General features: G+C 48.3%; 1 protein-coding gene across 6 annotated transcripts in view; it reads right to left on the bottom strand.

The window, feature by feature from the left end:
• Positions 1 to 15,667, bottom strand: part of FLNB (filamin B) — a 163,912-nt gene that overhangs the window by 39,007 nt on the left and 109,238 nt on the right. For 3 of the 6 annotated variants that reach the window (XM_034956737.3, XM_055110993.2, XM_055110994.2), the window contains exons 19-27: positions 14,171 to 14,288; positions 11,657 to 11,919; positions 9,468 to 10,065; positions 8,657 to 8,830; positions 7,418 to 7,580; positions 6,403 to 6,563; positions 2,251 to 2,418; positions 1,139 to 1,231; positions 227 to 350 (exon numbers count right to left, since the gene is read on the bottom strand). In XM_034956737.3, the coding sequence (XP_034812628.1) occupies positions 227 to 350; positions 1,139 to 1,231; positions 2,251 to 2,418; positions 6,403 to 6,563; positions 7,418 to 7,580; positions 8,657 to 8,830; positions 9,468 to 10,065; positions 11,657 to 11,919; positions 14,171 to 14,288 (1,862 nt within the window). The remainder of the gene's footprint in view (positions 1 to 226; positions 351 to 1,138; positions 1,232 to 2,250; positions 2,419 to 6,402; positions 6,564 to 7,417; positions 7,581 to 8,656; positions 8,831 to 9,467; positions 10,066 to 11,656; positions 11,920 to 14,170; positions 14,289 to 15,667) is intronic. The other 3 variants (XM_003811629.5, XM_008964032.6, XM_008964033.6) reach the window with 1 other exon arrangement.

Below are 15,667 nucleotides of genomic sequence, written 5' to 3'. Positions count from 1 at the left end.
CGGACTGATGGAGGAATGGATGGGTGGATGGATGGAATGATGAAAGAATGGATGGACGGATGGACTGATGGAGGAATGGATGGGTGGATGGATGGACTGATGGAGGAATGGATGAGTGGATGGATGGAATGATGGAGGAACGGATGGGTGGATGGACTGATGGAAGAATGGATGGGTGGACAGATAGGCTGATGGAGGAATGGATGGGCAGATGGATGGAGCTTACCTGCGAGGAATCTCTTCATCAGCATATTTAACTGAGACCATGTAAGGTCCCTCCTGAGATGGGGTGTAGGTTACTGTGTGTGTGCCATCTCCATTGTCCACCACGTTCACTGGCTCCACCAGGCCTGAGGACAGAGATGAGAGGTTTAAGGAGCTGCCTGGCCTCACCTTTACTCCACCCTTGGCTGAGTCTGAAATAGGACCACATCCATCCCCAAGAGCTGTTGGTTTCCACTGATGAGTAACATAAAGGCCAGCAACCATAATCACAGGCCTGAAAAAAATCACAGGATCCCCAATTCATGGTTGCAGAAATGACCCCGAGAGACACCTTTAGCTTTTTGTTGGCTAAAATACACTCAGTCTGCCCTAGAGTATAATTAAGGACACTGCCTGTGCTTGCTGCTGGAGGGTGTATGTGGATGATGTGTGTTGAAGACACACTATAACCTTTCAAGCTGGTTAGGCACGCTTAGGATGTGGCAATTTTACTCTACAGCTGAGACACTGCCAAAGAGTCCAGAATTGTGAAGAGCAAAAATTAACCAATGGGCTGGCTAGTCAAGACTTGTGGACACCTTTGAGCAAAGAACACTGTGGTACCAGCATGCTGGGGCATAGGTGCAGGGCAGGTGAGGGTGCCAATCTCATGGGGCAAGGGGACCCTCAAGGTGAAACCTGTGGAGATGTTAGAGATTACGCTAAAACATAATCAAGGCACGCGTTGGGTTGCAGAGTCCAGATCCCAGCTTCCAACGTGACAGTCAAGGATGGGTCAACTCCAGTGTAGGTTAATCAAAGGATGGCATGCTCATTAAGCAAAGCAGATGAGGCAGGTGTAAGCAATTTTAGAAGTGAGGCCAGCAAGAAGCATTTGGGTTACATAATCCAGCAGCCATGGGAAAATGCAAACCTGTCTTATTAAAGTCACCCTTCGGGTCACCTTTAAAGAACTCTGAAAGGGCTTTCAAGGGGCTGCGCCATGACTGGGAATCCGTGTCATCAGCTAAAATCAAAAGACTGTTACTTGAGAGTCCTTCATAATAGAGGCAGATATCCAAGTAAAGCTTCTCTTTCTTCTTTTTCTCCCTCTCTCATTCACACATACACAGGGACACATACATGCACACAAACACATGCAGGTCCTGAAGCTCAGTAACTTCACAGAATCTGATCCCAGGCCCATGACCTCATTTCCCCCAAACCACTTCTGCCCTGAGCTTCAAAAGATATAACCTCCTGCTGAACCCCATGAAGGAGAAGGTTCCTCTTCAAAGAGGGAAACCCCCATTTGCCACTTCTGTGAATCCAAGAACATATCATTGGCGAGGAGAATCCAGATTACGTAAGAAATTAGGCACACTGTCCTCTATGTGGGAAAAGGCACATTTTAAGTGCTGGAGGAGGAAACATGGTCACTTACCAAAAAAGGCAAGTTCCAATGCACTTCAGGGCTTTGTCCCTATATGGCCCGCTAGCCTTACCAAACCCAAGTTCCAGGCTGCCAACAAGGCAGGCCAAATTGCCAACAAAGCCCACTCCCCAAGACACCCTCTATCTCTGGGGAACTAAGACAATGACAAAGCCACGTATCACGTGCATCATGTACCTGGCATTCCCAGAGGTTCTGGTATGTACCACATGGACACCAAGGTATCTCAATGAGTTATCACCTCCAAACCCCACCATCTGCCACATCCAGACCAACCCACCCCCTCACAAATGCTGAAACACATAATGAAACAGTCACCACCATATTACATATGACAGCCCAAATACTGCTGCTTCCTCTAAGAAATTGATAGCCATATTATTAAATGGGGGGACAGATCACTGGAGAAATAACAAGCCTGCTTACTTGTAAGCAGGAATTTCTACTGTTTAACTAGAACATGAAACAATAATTTTTTTTTAATTTAATTTTCAGCTCATGAGCAAACTCAAAAGCAAAGCATCTGCTCTGGGTCACAGCTGCCCCTGCCTGGGGCAGATGAATGTCTGCAGGAAGGCAGGGTGCACACTTACCTCGTGGGCCCAGGACCCTCACTTCCAGCGGAGCCAGGCCAGCCTTGCTGCTGTCCACCGTGAAGGACTGCAGGACACGGGCTCGGACGCCTGAGCCCAGCCCGGGGCCGGCAATCTTGACCTTGCTGGGGTCCACAACATCCTTCACAGGAACCCTGAAGGGGCTGCCTGGAAGAGAGGTCGTGGGATTCTGAGCACAAGCTGGGAAATGGAGACCACCTTGTGCACACCCAGAATAGCACTGCTGCTCCCCCGGGACCTCGGCCATGCAGGCCTCGGTCAGCTCCCCCTGCCTCACTGTGTGCACTGCTCATGTGCCCACTCATTGTTGTCAACCATTCTCACAGAACACCTACTACGTGCAGATGTTGTGCCACGTGCTGGATCCTGAGTGGTTAACACCCCCCAGGAACCCACAATTGCAGGAGAAGGATGAGGCAAGCAAGTCACTCTAACATCCTACATAACATATTTGGGGTGTGGAAGGTGGAGCACTCAGGAGGCAATTAACCTGGTCTGCGGGAGACCAGAGAAAGCTTTCCAGTAACATCTCAGTTGCGGCACAAGAGGGAGCAGACAGAGAGGTGCTTCAAGTAGAGAGGCCTCAGCACATGCAGGAGCCTAGAGGCGAGGGAGGAGACAGGCTGCTGGAGCAACTGAAGGAGGAAGCCAAGTGGTGGAACAACAGAACAGAGAGAGATGGGCAGGCCCTGCAGCCCACATCCAGCCCTGTCCCCCACACATGGCTCCTGTGTGTCTCCCAGACTCCTCTCCCTCCAATGCAGCTGGCACCTTCTGACCACACTCAGCCTTCTCGGTCACCCGGCCACCTGGTGAAGCCTTGCCGTCTTCCTGAGTGTAAGCTGAGCTCCTGCTGCATGGCTGACCCCCCGGGGGACCCTGAGGGCCTCTGACTCCTTGAGGGTGTCAGTTTTAAAGATGAAGCACAGAGGAGTCGAGGAGAGGAGATAGCGATTTGCTAGAGAAGTGCTAAACAGAGAAACAAGGGCTAGGCCAAGGACGCTCATGGACTCCACTGTGGAGGGGGACCTCCCCATCCAGCGAACGGCAGCATGCGTCAGGCTACCACGCCCATCACCAAGGGGCTACGTGCACCTCTGCCTCGCATGGGAGTCCTGGTGCTCCCCATGGTATCTGGCAAAGTTAATGACTGCCGTGAAAGCTGAGGGATCTCTGCTTTGCATCCCAGAGAATGTACACTTCGTAGAATTAGAGATGGTAGACAGCCAAGACACACAAAGAATTGAGTCCCTGGCTTTCTAACAAGAGCTGGGTCTCAACGGCATCCAGGTCTTTAGCTACGTGAAATAAATGGCTGGCCCTGGCAAACAAGCACAGGCCTCCATCCACACTGGGGTGAGAGGAACAAAAGGGGGCTTTACTTTAGAGTGACAGTTGAGGATTTCAATGTCAACAGCTGATGGCAAGGGACTACTTCTGAGGCCAATCTTTAAGTCAGAGCCTCCACTAGAAGTTGTCTGAGCTCAGCATGAGAGTAGCCAAAAACCAACAAACCCGGGTAAGATAAACTGTCCAAGATGGCAGACCCCAAGCATTATCCGCCACTCCCCTGTTCCATGCCCAGACACATGTCACCATTCCCTCATGCCAGATCTTATTCCTCATGCACTCTGAACCCCAGTCAATCCAGTGGTCTAGGGAGCCGCCACCAACCAACCACAGCTGGCCTACCACAGGAAATCAACATGCCATTATGGGTAAGACAGGACACGTTGTTAAAAATAACTCCACTCCGGGTTTTTAACCAGGCCAGGAAAAACTAGGCTAATATTTAAGCACCCAGAATTACCATGAAAGCAAATTAGAAGGTGGCAGGTAGCCGACTGTTTCACGGCAGTACCCCCATAGGTTGCCTTAGTTAAGAAGCCCGATGCTAAGAAAACCAACCAACACTTCACTAAATGTCTCTGCCTGGGAAAGTTCTGGGGTTCTGGAAAAGCTGGCATTTGGCTCTCTGGGAGGCAACAGAGAACCTGAAACGTAAAAAGGCACCATCCACACCTGATGGGAAAACCACAAATGAGTGTCTTTCTGTTGTTATGCTCAAAGACGACCATTTGCTTTAAGCTCACAGGTCGGCCACAGGGGACAAACTCTGACCCCTTTCTGTAAGGGGGATTCGGAAGCTGGTGGCACTCACCAGCCTTTCCCCATAGTCAAAAAGTTTCATTGCCACAAAAACCAGGAGATGTTCATCTCCACTGTTGCCTGCCAGGTCGGAGCCACATCACCCCTCCTGGGAGCAGCCTTCTACCTGTTGCCTGTGCCCAACTCTCTCCTAACGCAAGTGTTACAAAACTCCAAAACGAGCCCGTAGCTCTGAATTCTGTCACCGAGCCCCATTCTCATTCTTCATAGCAGTCATCACAAGTTTTAGTTGTAAAAGCCCTAGACAGTGAGCTCCCTGAGGGCAGGAACTTTGTCTTGCCCACAGCTGAAATCCCCTAGACTAGTGATTATAGGAATTTTTAAAATCTATATTGAATGAGCCGCAAGCACAAGTTTGAGGAGAAACATGTTGTTTTAAATGACTTGAGGCTTAAATGAGTATCTGAGTAGAATCAGTCTGAGTTGAATGTCAATACTTTCTGATCAGTGTGAGAGAGAGTGAGTGTGAGTGTGTGTGCACATTTCCATGTGGTAAGGGGGAAGCAGGAATGGAATCAGGAAAGTGTGTGGTCAGTGGACACTCCAGCTGCCTGAGAGTTAACCCAGAACCCAGCAGTGGGCCCCTCAGCCTGCCCTTCCCCTCTCAGCGTGACCCAGAGAAAGAAGAACAAGCCCCCGCTGAGGCTCTTTCTGCTCCTGGGGTCCTGGGGTGGGGCTCTGCCCTCTTCACACCACACCTAAGACAAGGCATAAGTGGCCCAGAACAGCCCCAGCCCTCGGTCTTCTGTCCACACCACACACTCGCCTGCCCTTTTAGAAATGGGGGCGGGGGAGGTGGTCTCAGAATTCACCACTATAGAATTCATCCATGTAACCACAAACGACTTGTACCTCAAAAGCTATTGAAATAAATAAATAAAATGTGTGGGGGTGACAATCGTTTGAGTAGATAACTAGAACCTATGGAGAGTCCTCCCCCCAAAACAAATGGAGGAGGGTCTTTCACTACTTAAGTCATATATTTATTTATTGTTTGAATCTTTACAGCAGTGGTTCAGGCTGAAGTGATTTTGTCCCTTAAGACATCTGGCAAGATATAGAGACATTTTTGGTTGCCACAAATAAGAATGGGGAAGGAGAAGTCTGCTATGGGCATCTAGCAGGTACAGGGCAGGGATGCTGACAAAAGTCTACAATGAACAGGACAGCCCCACACCACAAAGAATCATCTAGCCCAAAGTGTCATAGTGCCGGAGTTGAGAAACCGTGTTTCACAGTGATTACACACGACATCACTAAATACAAAAGAAAGAATTTGAATCTGCATATCTTGATCAGCTACTAGTATTGTCAGTGAAAAAAAAGAAACCAAGACACATGAATAAGGAGCCAAGCACAAAATAAGGTAGAAATTTTCTTTCTTTTTTTTTTTTTTTTTGAGACAGGGTCTTCCTCTGTCACCCAGGCTGGAGTGCAGTGGCACAATCTCAGCTCACTCAACCTCCCAGGCTCCCATCTCAGACATCCTCCCATCACAGCCCCCACCCCACATAGCTAGGATTACAGGCACGCACCATCACACTCAGCTAAGTTTTGTATTTCTTGTAAAGATGGGGATTCCCCATGTTGCCTGGGCTGGTCTCAAACTCCTGACCTGAAGCAATCTGCATGCCTTGGCCTCCCAAAGTCTGGGGATTACAGGTGTGAGCCACTGTGATTTTCAACTTTGTAAAGAACCAGCTTTCCCCTGAATCAAGAACTAGGTCCTCCAACACACGCACAACTGTTTCCAGTCAAAATTCTAAGCCGATGCTTTTTGCCATGTTACCGGTTCTACTGGGAGTTGAGATAATCTTGGAGATGTAGCCCTAAGAAAAACTCTCCTTTTGCAGCTATTACAAATATCAGATTGTTTTCCCCACTCAGAGAGATAAGCAAAATCAAACCCATTTTCCTGCAAAATCAATTATTCTCTGGGGTCCTCTCTGAGGAATAGCTTACCAGGGATGTGGGCTCCTCCATATGTGATATTAACATCGTAATCCCCCGGAGCGAAAGGAATGTACTCAGCACTGCAGCTGCCATCCTTGTTGTCTCTGCAATTTATCTTCGACTCTGATGGTCCCTCAACAGTTATGCCAAGCCCACCAATTCCTGCGCCTCTGGAAAGGGTGGAAAAGAAAGTGAAATGTGCACCATTTATGCTGGTCTGCTTATTGCCAAAATTCATGCAAATTCCCTTTATAAACTATTCCACGTAGCCACCCCAACTCAATTACTACACCTCTCACATAGGGAATTTCACATTAGTATAATGTAAGTAAAGACACTCTGACCCCTCATTTTCAATGCTTATGCTTCATTTATTTTTCTTTTTCCTGAGACAGAGTCTCACTCCATTGCCCAGGCTGGAGTGCAGTGGCGTGGTCTCGGCTCACTGCAACCTATGTCTCTCGGGTTCAAGCAATTCACATGCCTCAGCCTCCCAAGTAGTAGCTGGGATTACAGGCATGTACTACCAAGCCCAGCTAATTTTTATATTTCTTGTAGGGATGGGGTTTTGCCATGTTGGCCAGGCTGGTCTCAAACTCCTGGCCTCAAGCAATTGTCCCGTCTCAGCCTCCTGAAGTGCTGAGATTACAAGTGTGAGCCACCACACCCAGCCTATTTTTCTTATCTAATTGCACTGGCTAGGACTGCAAGTACAATGCAGGCATATGCCTTGCAACCAACTTTAATAAAAATACTTACAAGGTTGGCTACAAATTTTTACATTATCAAGTTATAGAGCTTGATTGACTCCTGGTTTGCTAAATAGTTTCATGACCATTATCAAGTGCTTTGGTATGTTTTTTAGGTATGCTTGGTCTTTCTATGTAACGTAAGTCTCTACAGAAGAAAATATATGTTATAAAAATAAAAATTCATCTTATCAAAAGTTAGGAAACTATGACACATAGGTAGAATCTAGCCACAAAAGTGAGACTCAAGACACCAAATGTAGGACCTTGCCTACCTGGTAACCACGGTGAAGACATTGGGCTTGTTGGTAAAGGCCTCTTTCAATCCAGGTCCTTGGGCTTGCACCCTAGATGGTTGGCAGCCTTCAGTGACAGCCACCTTGAAGGGACTGTTTGGGATAGGCACATCATCATATGTCACCTCCACTACATGGAGACCTGTTCAAAACAACAAACAGACACGCATATTTGCATACAAATCCCCTATTTGTGAAAAATGATTCTCTACTTCAGAGTTTCATCTAGCACTGAAGTCTGCATGCTATACTATGTTATTTGGAAAAGGGGGTTAAAAACACAGTAATGTAGCTGGGGGCAGTGACTTACGCCTATAATCTCAGCACTTTGGGAGGCCGAGGTGGGTAGATCGCTTGAGTCCAGGAGTTCAAGACCAGCCTGGGCAACATGGCGAGACCCCATCTCTACAAAAAATACAAAAATTAGCTAAGTGTGGTGGTGCACACCTGCAATTCCAGCTACTCAGGGGGCTGAGGCAGGAGGATCATTTGAGCCCAGGAGGTTGAGGCTGCAGTGAGCCGTGATCACACCACTGCACTCCAGCCTGGGCAACAGAGTGAGATCCTGTTTCAAAACAAAACAAAACAAACCCACAGTAATGTAGGTATGATCTGACTTTTAAATAATACAAACCATCTATCTGCAGTCACATAAGCCACTCCACCCCAACCAAGCAAATATTCAAGTCAGTCATCCTAAACAGATTACTCTCATTTGGGAAAACACCATCCAGCCATTAACCAAAAGAAAAAGCGAAACCCACGAAACAGAAGAAACACGCATCCACAAGAAGATTGAAAATATCTATATCAGAATATCGCAGGCTTCTGATCTCCAGGTAGTGGAGATATACATGGCACTTTTTTTTTCTTTATGCTTTTCTATTTATTGAAATTTTTTATAATTCCTAATACTCAAGAAGAAAGAAATTCATACGCAAAGAAAAATGGCACAAATGAGCAACATCATGACATTACCCCATAACTTGCTGAGGTGAGACTGAGGCTAAACCCAGCCCACCTATTACACAAGGCCAGCAAGCCAGGCACTGAGTGGGCAGGTGACTGCTGCGGAGGCTGACTTCCACTCTGTCACTCTGCACGTGGCCCTGCTGAGACAGACCTAGCACATGGGGCAGGCATCAGTACCAGCCACCAGGAGGCAATGACCAAGGGCAGCTCTGAACGAGGGTCCAGTCCAAGGACAGGGCGGCTCACCTTTCTCAAAGGGTGTGTATTCCACCTGGTAGGTCCCATCAGCATTGTCTGTGACAAAGCACTCGGTGGAGGCCCCTGAGGGGTTGGCAATGTGGGCCTTGATGTGGTCACCCCCAACCTGGGTCAGCGGCCGAGAGTCAACCGTAAAGTCGGTGGTAGCTTCCCGGAACACATCTGCAGAGCAAGCACATAGCTAACACTGCCACCAGTACCCCAGACACAAAAGCAAACCCCAGAACCAAGGTTCTTGGCACTTCAGGACACATGAAGTCTAATTTCAGTAACTAGAAAACTGGTTTTTCTAACTCTCAAATCAAGAATATTAACCCCCTCCATCCCAAAAGAAGTCCTTTCTAGAGTAGCCACGGCTAAGTGACAACACGACTGCTCACACCGGGCTCAAGGACAGGTTAAAGGTTGAAGACAAACCTGCTGTGTGGCATGCAGGTGTTAGCCAACGCCACATTTTAAACTTTTTTCCAATTAAATGCCAACATGTTGTATGTTGAGTTTCCAGAGAAAAATCAAGATTTCTGCCTTTGCCAAAAAACTAGAGATTCTGCTGACAATGCTAGGTCCTGTTCCCCATGGAGAAACAGAAAACAGGGGTTGAGTAGCACGGTCCCCAGAAATGCAATGTGCTCAACCTTCACCAGGGCCCCCCAACTACTCCCTGAGGCAGAGGGAACAGGTGAGCACCGCCTTATATGTCACCTGGCTCCTGCAGGTGGCTGAGTTTGCAGCTCCAAGTTTCAGGTAGACCTTAAGTCCCAGCTTGTCTTTTTTTTTTTTTTTTTTTAATGAAACCCACCTTTCCCTTCTATTCCCGGTCCAAAGACTTTGATCCTGCTGGTGTCCACGGCGGGCTCCACCTTGACCCGGGCGGGGAAGTGTGGCACGAGTTCGCCACCATACTTCATGGTCAACGTGTACATGCCGGCCGTCAGGGGCACGTAGGTCACCGCGTAGGTGCCATCTTTGTTGTTCTGAATACTGACTTCGGCTTTTGTTCCCGAGTCCGAGACAGCTTCCAGGCCCAGGGCCCCTGGTCCCGCTTCCGAGCAGTCGACGCTAAGGAGGCCAGCTTCACCCACCTTCCCATGCTCGAGACCTGGCCCCGATGCCACGACTTTAGAGGGGTCAAAGGGCATTTCAATGTCAGCTTTGAAGGGAGACCCAGGTATGTGGACTTCTTCAAAGAGGATGTTGACAAAGTACTCCCCGGGTTTTGTGGGAAGGTAAGAGACGGAGCAGGTCCCGTCACCATTGTCGGAGCACTCGATTTTGGCCTCACACGGACCTTCCACCGTTAAGCCCAGACCTCCAGTACCAGCTCCTTTGGTATCGATGGTGAACTCGGCAGGCTTGCCCACGAGACCACCTTCGAGGCCGGGACCATGGGCCTTCACCTATTTGAGCAAAGAATAAAGTCAAACTGCATTGGGATCGCTGCTCAGCCAGCACTGCTTTCAACACCCATGCATATAATCGGCATGGAAGTGCATCTTAGCCAGGCAGCCCTTCTCTTGGGGCTTCATGTGTCACATGTGCACACGAGTTAGAGCCACAACAGTCAATACAGCAAATGCCTCAGAACTCAATCACCAGCGAAAACCCACAGGAGAGAGGTGTGACCCCCATGGAGCAGCCCCTCCAAGATTCTCCTCTCTCCTACCCAACCTGACCCTTCTAAATCACAGGCCTGGACTTGGAGACCTAATGTCCATTCCAACAAAGACACACGAGATCCCAGGTTGAGGGCTCATGGAAGGGCTCTTGTGGAGCTAGCTGTGGCTTGGGCTGTTGCACTTTGCTCAACAAATTCTGCATAATAATAAAACTAAACTGTTTCTAAAAAAGAGTGAGGAAGGAGGCTTTCACCTCTAATTCAACAAATAAGACACCTTCATAGGATTCACACCATTGAGACCACTTGAAATCTTCCAAAACCCCTTGAGTCAGGGTTACTATGAAGAAATGACGATGAACTCTTTTTTTTTTTTGGAGGGGATGGAATCTCACTCTGTTGCCCGGGCTGGAGTGCAGTGGCACAATCTCGGCTCACTGCAACCTCTGCCTCCCAGGTTCAAGCGATTATCCCACCTCAGCCTCCCGAGTAGCTGGGATTACAGGCGCGCGACACCACACCCAGCTAATCTTTGTATTTTTAGTAGAGATGGGGTTTCACCATGTTGGCCAGGTTGGTCTCAAACTCCTGATCTCAAGTGATCCATCCACCTTGGCCTCCCAAAGTGCAGTGATTACAGGCGTGAGCCGCTGCGCCCAGCCAAGAATAATGGTTTTTTTTTGTGGTTTTTTTTTTTTTTTTTTTTTTGAGACGGAGTCTTGCTCTGTCACCCAGGCTGGAGTGCAGTGGTGTGATCTCAGCTCACTGCAAGCTCCGCCTCCCAGGTTCACGCCATTCTCCTCCCTCAGCCTCCCGGGTAGCTGGGACTACAGGTGCCCGCCACCATGCCCAGCTAATTTTTTGTATTTTTAGTGGAGACGGGGTTTCACCATGGTAGCCAGGATGGTCTTGATCTCCTGACCTCATGATCCGCCCGTCTCGGCCTCCCAAAGTGCTGGGATTACAGGCATGAGCCACCGCGCCTGGCCAGAATAATGTATTTTTATATTACATGATTCTAGCTTCTGTAGGGTGAGCTCCGTCTGTGAGCTGGGTGCTGGGCAGAGGCCTCCACGTTTGCTAACTCACCTACCCCTTACAGGCTGGCTTTGTAGTGAGGACTGTGATTATGCTAACAAGTGAAGAAAGAAGACTCTGGGACAGGGAGCCCCTCACCAAAGTCTTGTAGTCAGAGAGCAAGGGGAGGAGCAGGGTTGTGAGCCACCTACCCAGGGGACCTTTCACAGTGAATTGTGCTAACTTTCATCACAAAACGATTTTCAGAAGGTCTTTGCCAGGAAGAACCAGAGAAGGACTATGGTGTCATGTTTAACAGCAATGAGACAAGTTCTGGGACAAAAGCAAAGGCTGACCTTGGTGGGATCTGGTGGCAGCGAGGCCTCCACTGTGTAGGGGCTCCCGGGCACAGGGTGTCCATCGTAGGTCACGTCTACAGCATACAGCCCCTCCTCCCGAGGGATGAACTTGGCCGTGCTGCTCTCCCGGCCTGTCACAGGTGTCACTAGGCATGGCACGACCTTCCGAGAGGGGCTGAGGATTGTCACGTCCAGCTTCCCCTGGCCTCCTGCCCCCCTGGTATCAACGGTGAACTCCTGATCCTTCCCAACTTCCACCCCTGGAAAAAGAAACACAAGCTGAGGTGAAGAGCTGACCCTTTTCAGCAGCAGGAACAATCCAGAGCACAGAAGCAATGGTTCTTTGGACATGGGGACTTATCTCAGCCTCTACCATAAGCAACAGCCGCTGCAGAGGACAAGCAGCAAAGCTGAGTAAGTATCATCAGCATCTCAGCCTCAGTAACAACAAGTGTCGGCACAATAATCCATTAGTGATGACAGCAATAACGGCTATCATTTACTGAATGCATTTTATATGCCAAGCACAAATAGATTATTGTCTTAATTTTCACCACAATCCTATGGGGTATTTATTATTAACCAATGGCTTTCACAGATGGGGAAACTGATGCTGAGAGAGGTTAAGTAACTTGTCCAGGGTGATATATGCAGCAGCCTGCCAAGCTGGGACTCAAAGTGAAATTTACCTGACCCCACAATCTTTGCTGACCAGAAAGTTGTAATCTGACACTGTCGTCTCTTATTTACTTACTTTTGGTGTTAACTTGATATCCAAACACCCTCATAAGTCAATGTTTTATTTACTAATTCTTGGCAGCCAACTCCATCTTATAGGCACCCCTCCCCCTCAAGAAAGCAGAAGTCACAGAGCTGCCAAATGCGAGCCGATTGAAGCAAGTGCTGAGAACTGACTGTACCGTGATGGTTTCCAAAAGGTCTCTGCAAAGCAGGGCTGCAGGAAGCCCAAGTGTTAGATTAGACAAGAACAGGGAAAGGACTTTACCCAAAACAAAAGCACTGGGAACACAGGGCCCCTGCCACAACCCAGAGAACCTTGACTCTGAAGAAACACAGGGCCTGGCAAGATGGACACTGCCGAACCACAGGCAAGGAGGTCCCGGATCGCTACTTCCCACCAGAAAAGAGGCTTTCCTAATTGGCACCCTGCTTTTCCTGTTCTGGAGTCAAAGCTCTCAGTGTCTTGGGGAAAGGAGTGACAAGGGGACACATGACGGGGTTGGGCAGTGGACGTTTACACATTCAGAGCTGGCTGCTCCAGCCACAAAAGCCAACAGTGAGCTCTCACTTTGGATCTCTGCAACTGGGAGCTGGCCTTGCTTGCAACTTGTGCACTTGGGTCACGAGTGAAGGAAGATGCTCACTAATGGCACTGCTAGTGGCACTCTGGAGAAACCCTCACAGGTGAATACAGGAGGCCCCGTCCTGGGGGTATGCACTCAGCCCTGCCTCAGTAAGCCTGAAACCAGGTGAATGTGAGCCCTGAGGTACATCCAGTCTGGAGCCACTCAGCAGTAAACACAGACGGAAAAGATGTAGGAGTGAATGATTCCCGAGATGCACTGTTGGAAGGCAGGCCGAAGAAGTAGGTTTATACAGCAGGGCAACTTTAATGCAAAATAAATACAGCCAAATGTGTTCCACAGGCACATCTATATGTATAGATGCAGAGAGAAGATCTGGAAGAACAGAAACTGAATTGAAAACTTTGGTTAACCCTAGGGAGAAGGAGAGGTGAGGGTTAAAGTGGAATTATCCCTTAACTGTAATGTTTTTTAGATGAAAAATGGATATATTTTTACTTGTATAAAAAAATCATTTTATGAGCATGTGTTGCACATCTGAAGCTGAGCGATAAGTACATCAGTGTTCATGTTATACTATTCTCTTTCCTTTTCTGTTTGAAATTTTCCCTACTAAAAAATAATCAGAAAATTGAAAATAAGCAAAATGAGCTTATACTAGTAAAATCCCTAACAAGCTAAAGGAACATTGGGATGGGGCAGAGGTGTGGTGGTAGTGACTTCTGAGTGCCAGGGATTTGGCATTTATGCTTGACTCGCAACCTTAGTGTGGATTCAGTTGCCAAGGATAGCTGGCACAGTTAGAAACTCATCAGAAAGCAACATAGCCCAAATTCTCTTTTTAATGAAAACTTCCTACTGCAATGCCAGGGGGCTGACTACGTGCCAGCCTCTGAACCATTAGCTCATATAATTTTCAAAATATTCCCATGGGTGTTCTCAACCTCTCCCCGCCGACCACCCCCACTGTACAAATGAGAAAGCTGAGTCTCGGTGTGGCTAAGGGGCAGACACAGTCACAGTTATTTCACACCACGGCCTTAATTCGAACCAAAGTCTGTGCAACTGCAAAGTCTCTTAACATAGAATTTGCTTCTCTGCAAATTTCACCTTTTGAAGAAAATCTAACCAGCAGCCACGTTGGGTGGTCATCAACAACCCATCTGCTCTCCATTCAGGCACTTACTGTTTTCCAGCCCATTGAGTTTTATCTTGCTCAGATCCAGCGGTGCAGCAACACCCACAGTGAAAGGGCTTTTAGGGATGGGATCGCCACCGTAAGTCACCAGAACCTGCATGTTGCCCTGGAACAAGAGAGAAAACTCAGTTTACCTTTGGGTACCAAAAAGCTAACTTGGCATTTAAACTCCCCTCAAGATCCCTCATTCTTCTCACGGACAGGGGAGACTTGATTCCAATCAATGTAGAAAGTATCTTAGATCTATTTCTTCTAGCTTTTGACCACAAGGCAAGACTAACAGAAAAATTAGATCAAATAAGAGCAGCTAATAATAACAGAAGCAACTTAATGAGCATTTTCTACACACCAAGCACCGTGCTATGTGCTTTTATGCATTTCCTCAATTCAAGATCAAAACAGTCCTAAGGGGTAGTTCCTACTGTCATCTCATTTTTTCAGGAGAGGAAACTATGGCTCAGACTGGTAAAGGAACGTGCCCCAAGTCACACACCTTGGTAAGGGTGCGAGCTGGGCCTCACACCCATGGCCCCCAAATCTGTGTCCTAGCTGCTCTGCCACACCACCTCCCCATCATCATACCCAGTGCCAGCCAGTGCAGCTGGGCCTGGGGCCACTCACCAAACAGAACCATTTCTGTCCTAGGAATCAGTTTGAGGCCCCCAGGCTGCAACAGGGATTTGCAAGAGTTCACCTAGACCTGTGCTAAGACCATCGCACAGTATCTGAACTTCCGTTTCTATGTGAAAGAAAATAAAATTGCAAGTGTGAAGGCAGATGGTGCTTGCAGGATTGGCAGGCACCCTCACGGGTGGCTGGGTGGCACGCGATAGCCATGTGTGCGCCATTTCTCTCCTCTGGCCGGTTCCAGGCTGGCACACAGCCGGCTTCTTCTCTCCATGGTTGGCCAAGTTCCCTCCCTCCAAATCGAGACTCCAAGAAATCTCATGGCTGTCTCAGTAGATCAAGATCCCCTTCACCTCAATCGGCCAGGCATAATGTAACAGGAAAGTGTGAGGGAGAGACGAGTTCCCCCCAAGAATCCAGCAGCCTTGCTGGAATGCAGGCCCTGCTGAAAGCTGTTGCTGATCAAGTGTTAAAAGGGTGTAGCATTTGGCCTATGTATATTTTGTCACATTCCTTTTGTAATAAGGAAGGGGGTAAAGGCCAAGAAAGAAAAAAAAAAAAAAACTGGTTGCATCAATGAAGAGAGGATTAATTTTCCAGGATTTTTAAGCACTGCACACAAAACCAATTGGCCCCCTGCCTCATGCGAACAACATTTCCTGGTAAAATGTGTACAGGTCAAATTCAACAGAGCTGGGAGCCAGCCAAGGGGCAGGAAAGGTCTCCTTTTTGTACTGTTTAAGGCAGGACTGACTCGCTACTTCAGCCAACGTGGCATTCCCAACGTGCCAACTCTTCCCGAGCTTCCGTTTCCCCATAGCCCCTAACAATTCGGGGGCTCACTAAGCAGACCTCAGG

Source organism: Pan paniscus, chromosome 2 (genome assembly GCF_029289425.2).
Source record: "Pan paniscus chromosome 2, NHGRI_mPanPan1-v2.0_pri, whole genome shotgun sequence".
Taxonomy (NCBI): domain Eukaryota; kingdom Metazoa; phylum Chordata; class Mammalia; order Primates; family Hominidae; genus Pan; species Pan paniscus.
The sequence above is the reverse complement of the archived record's forward strand: the minus strand, read 5'-3'. Positions and strand labels throughout refer to the sequence as shown.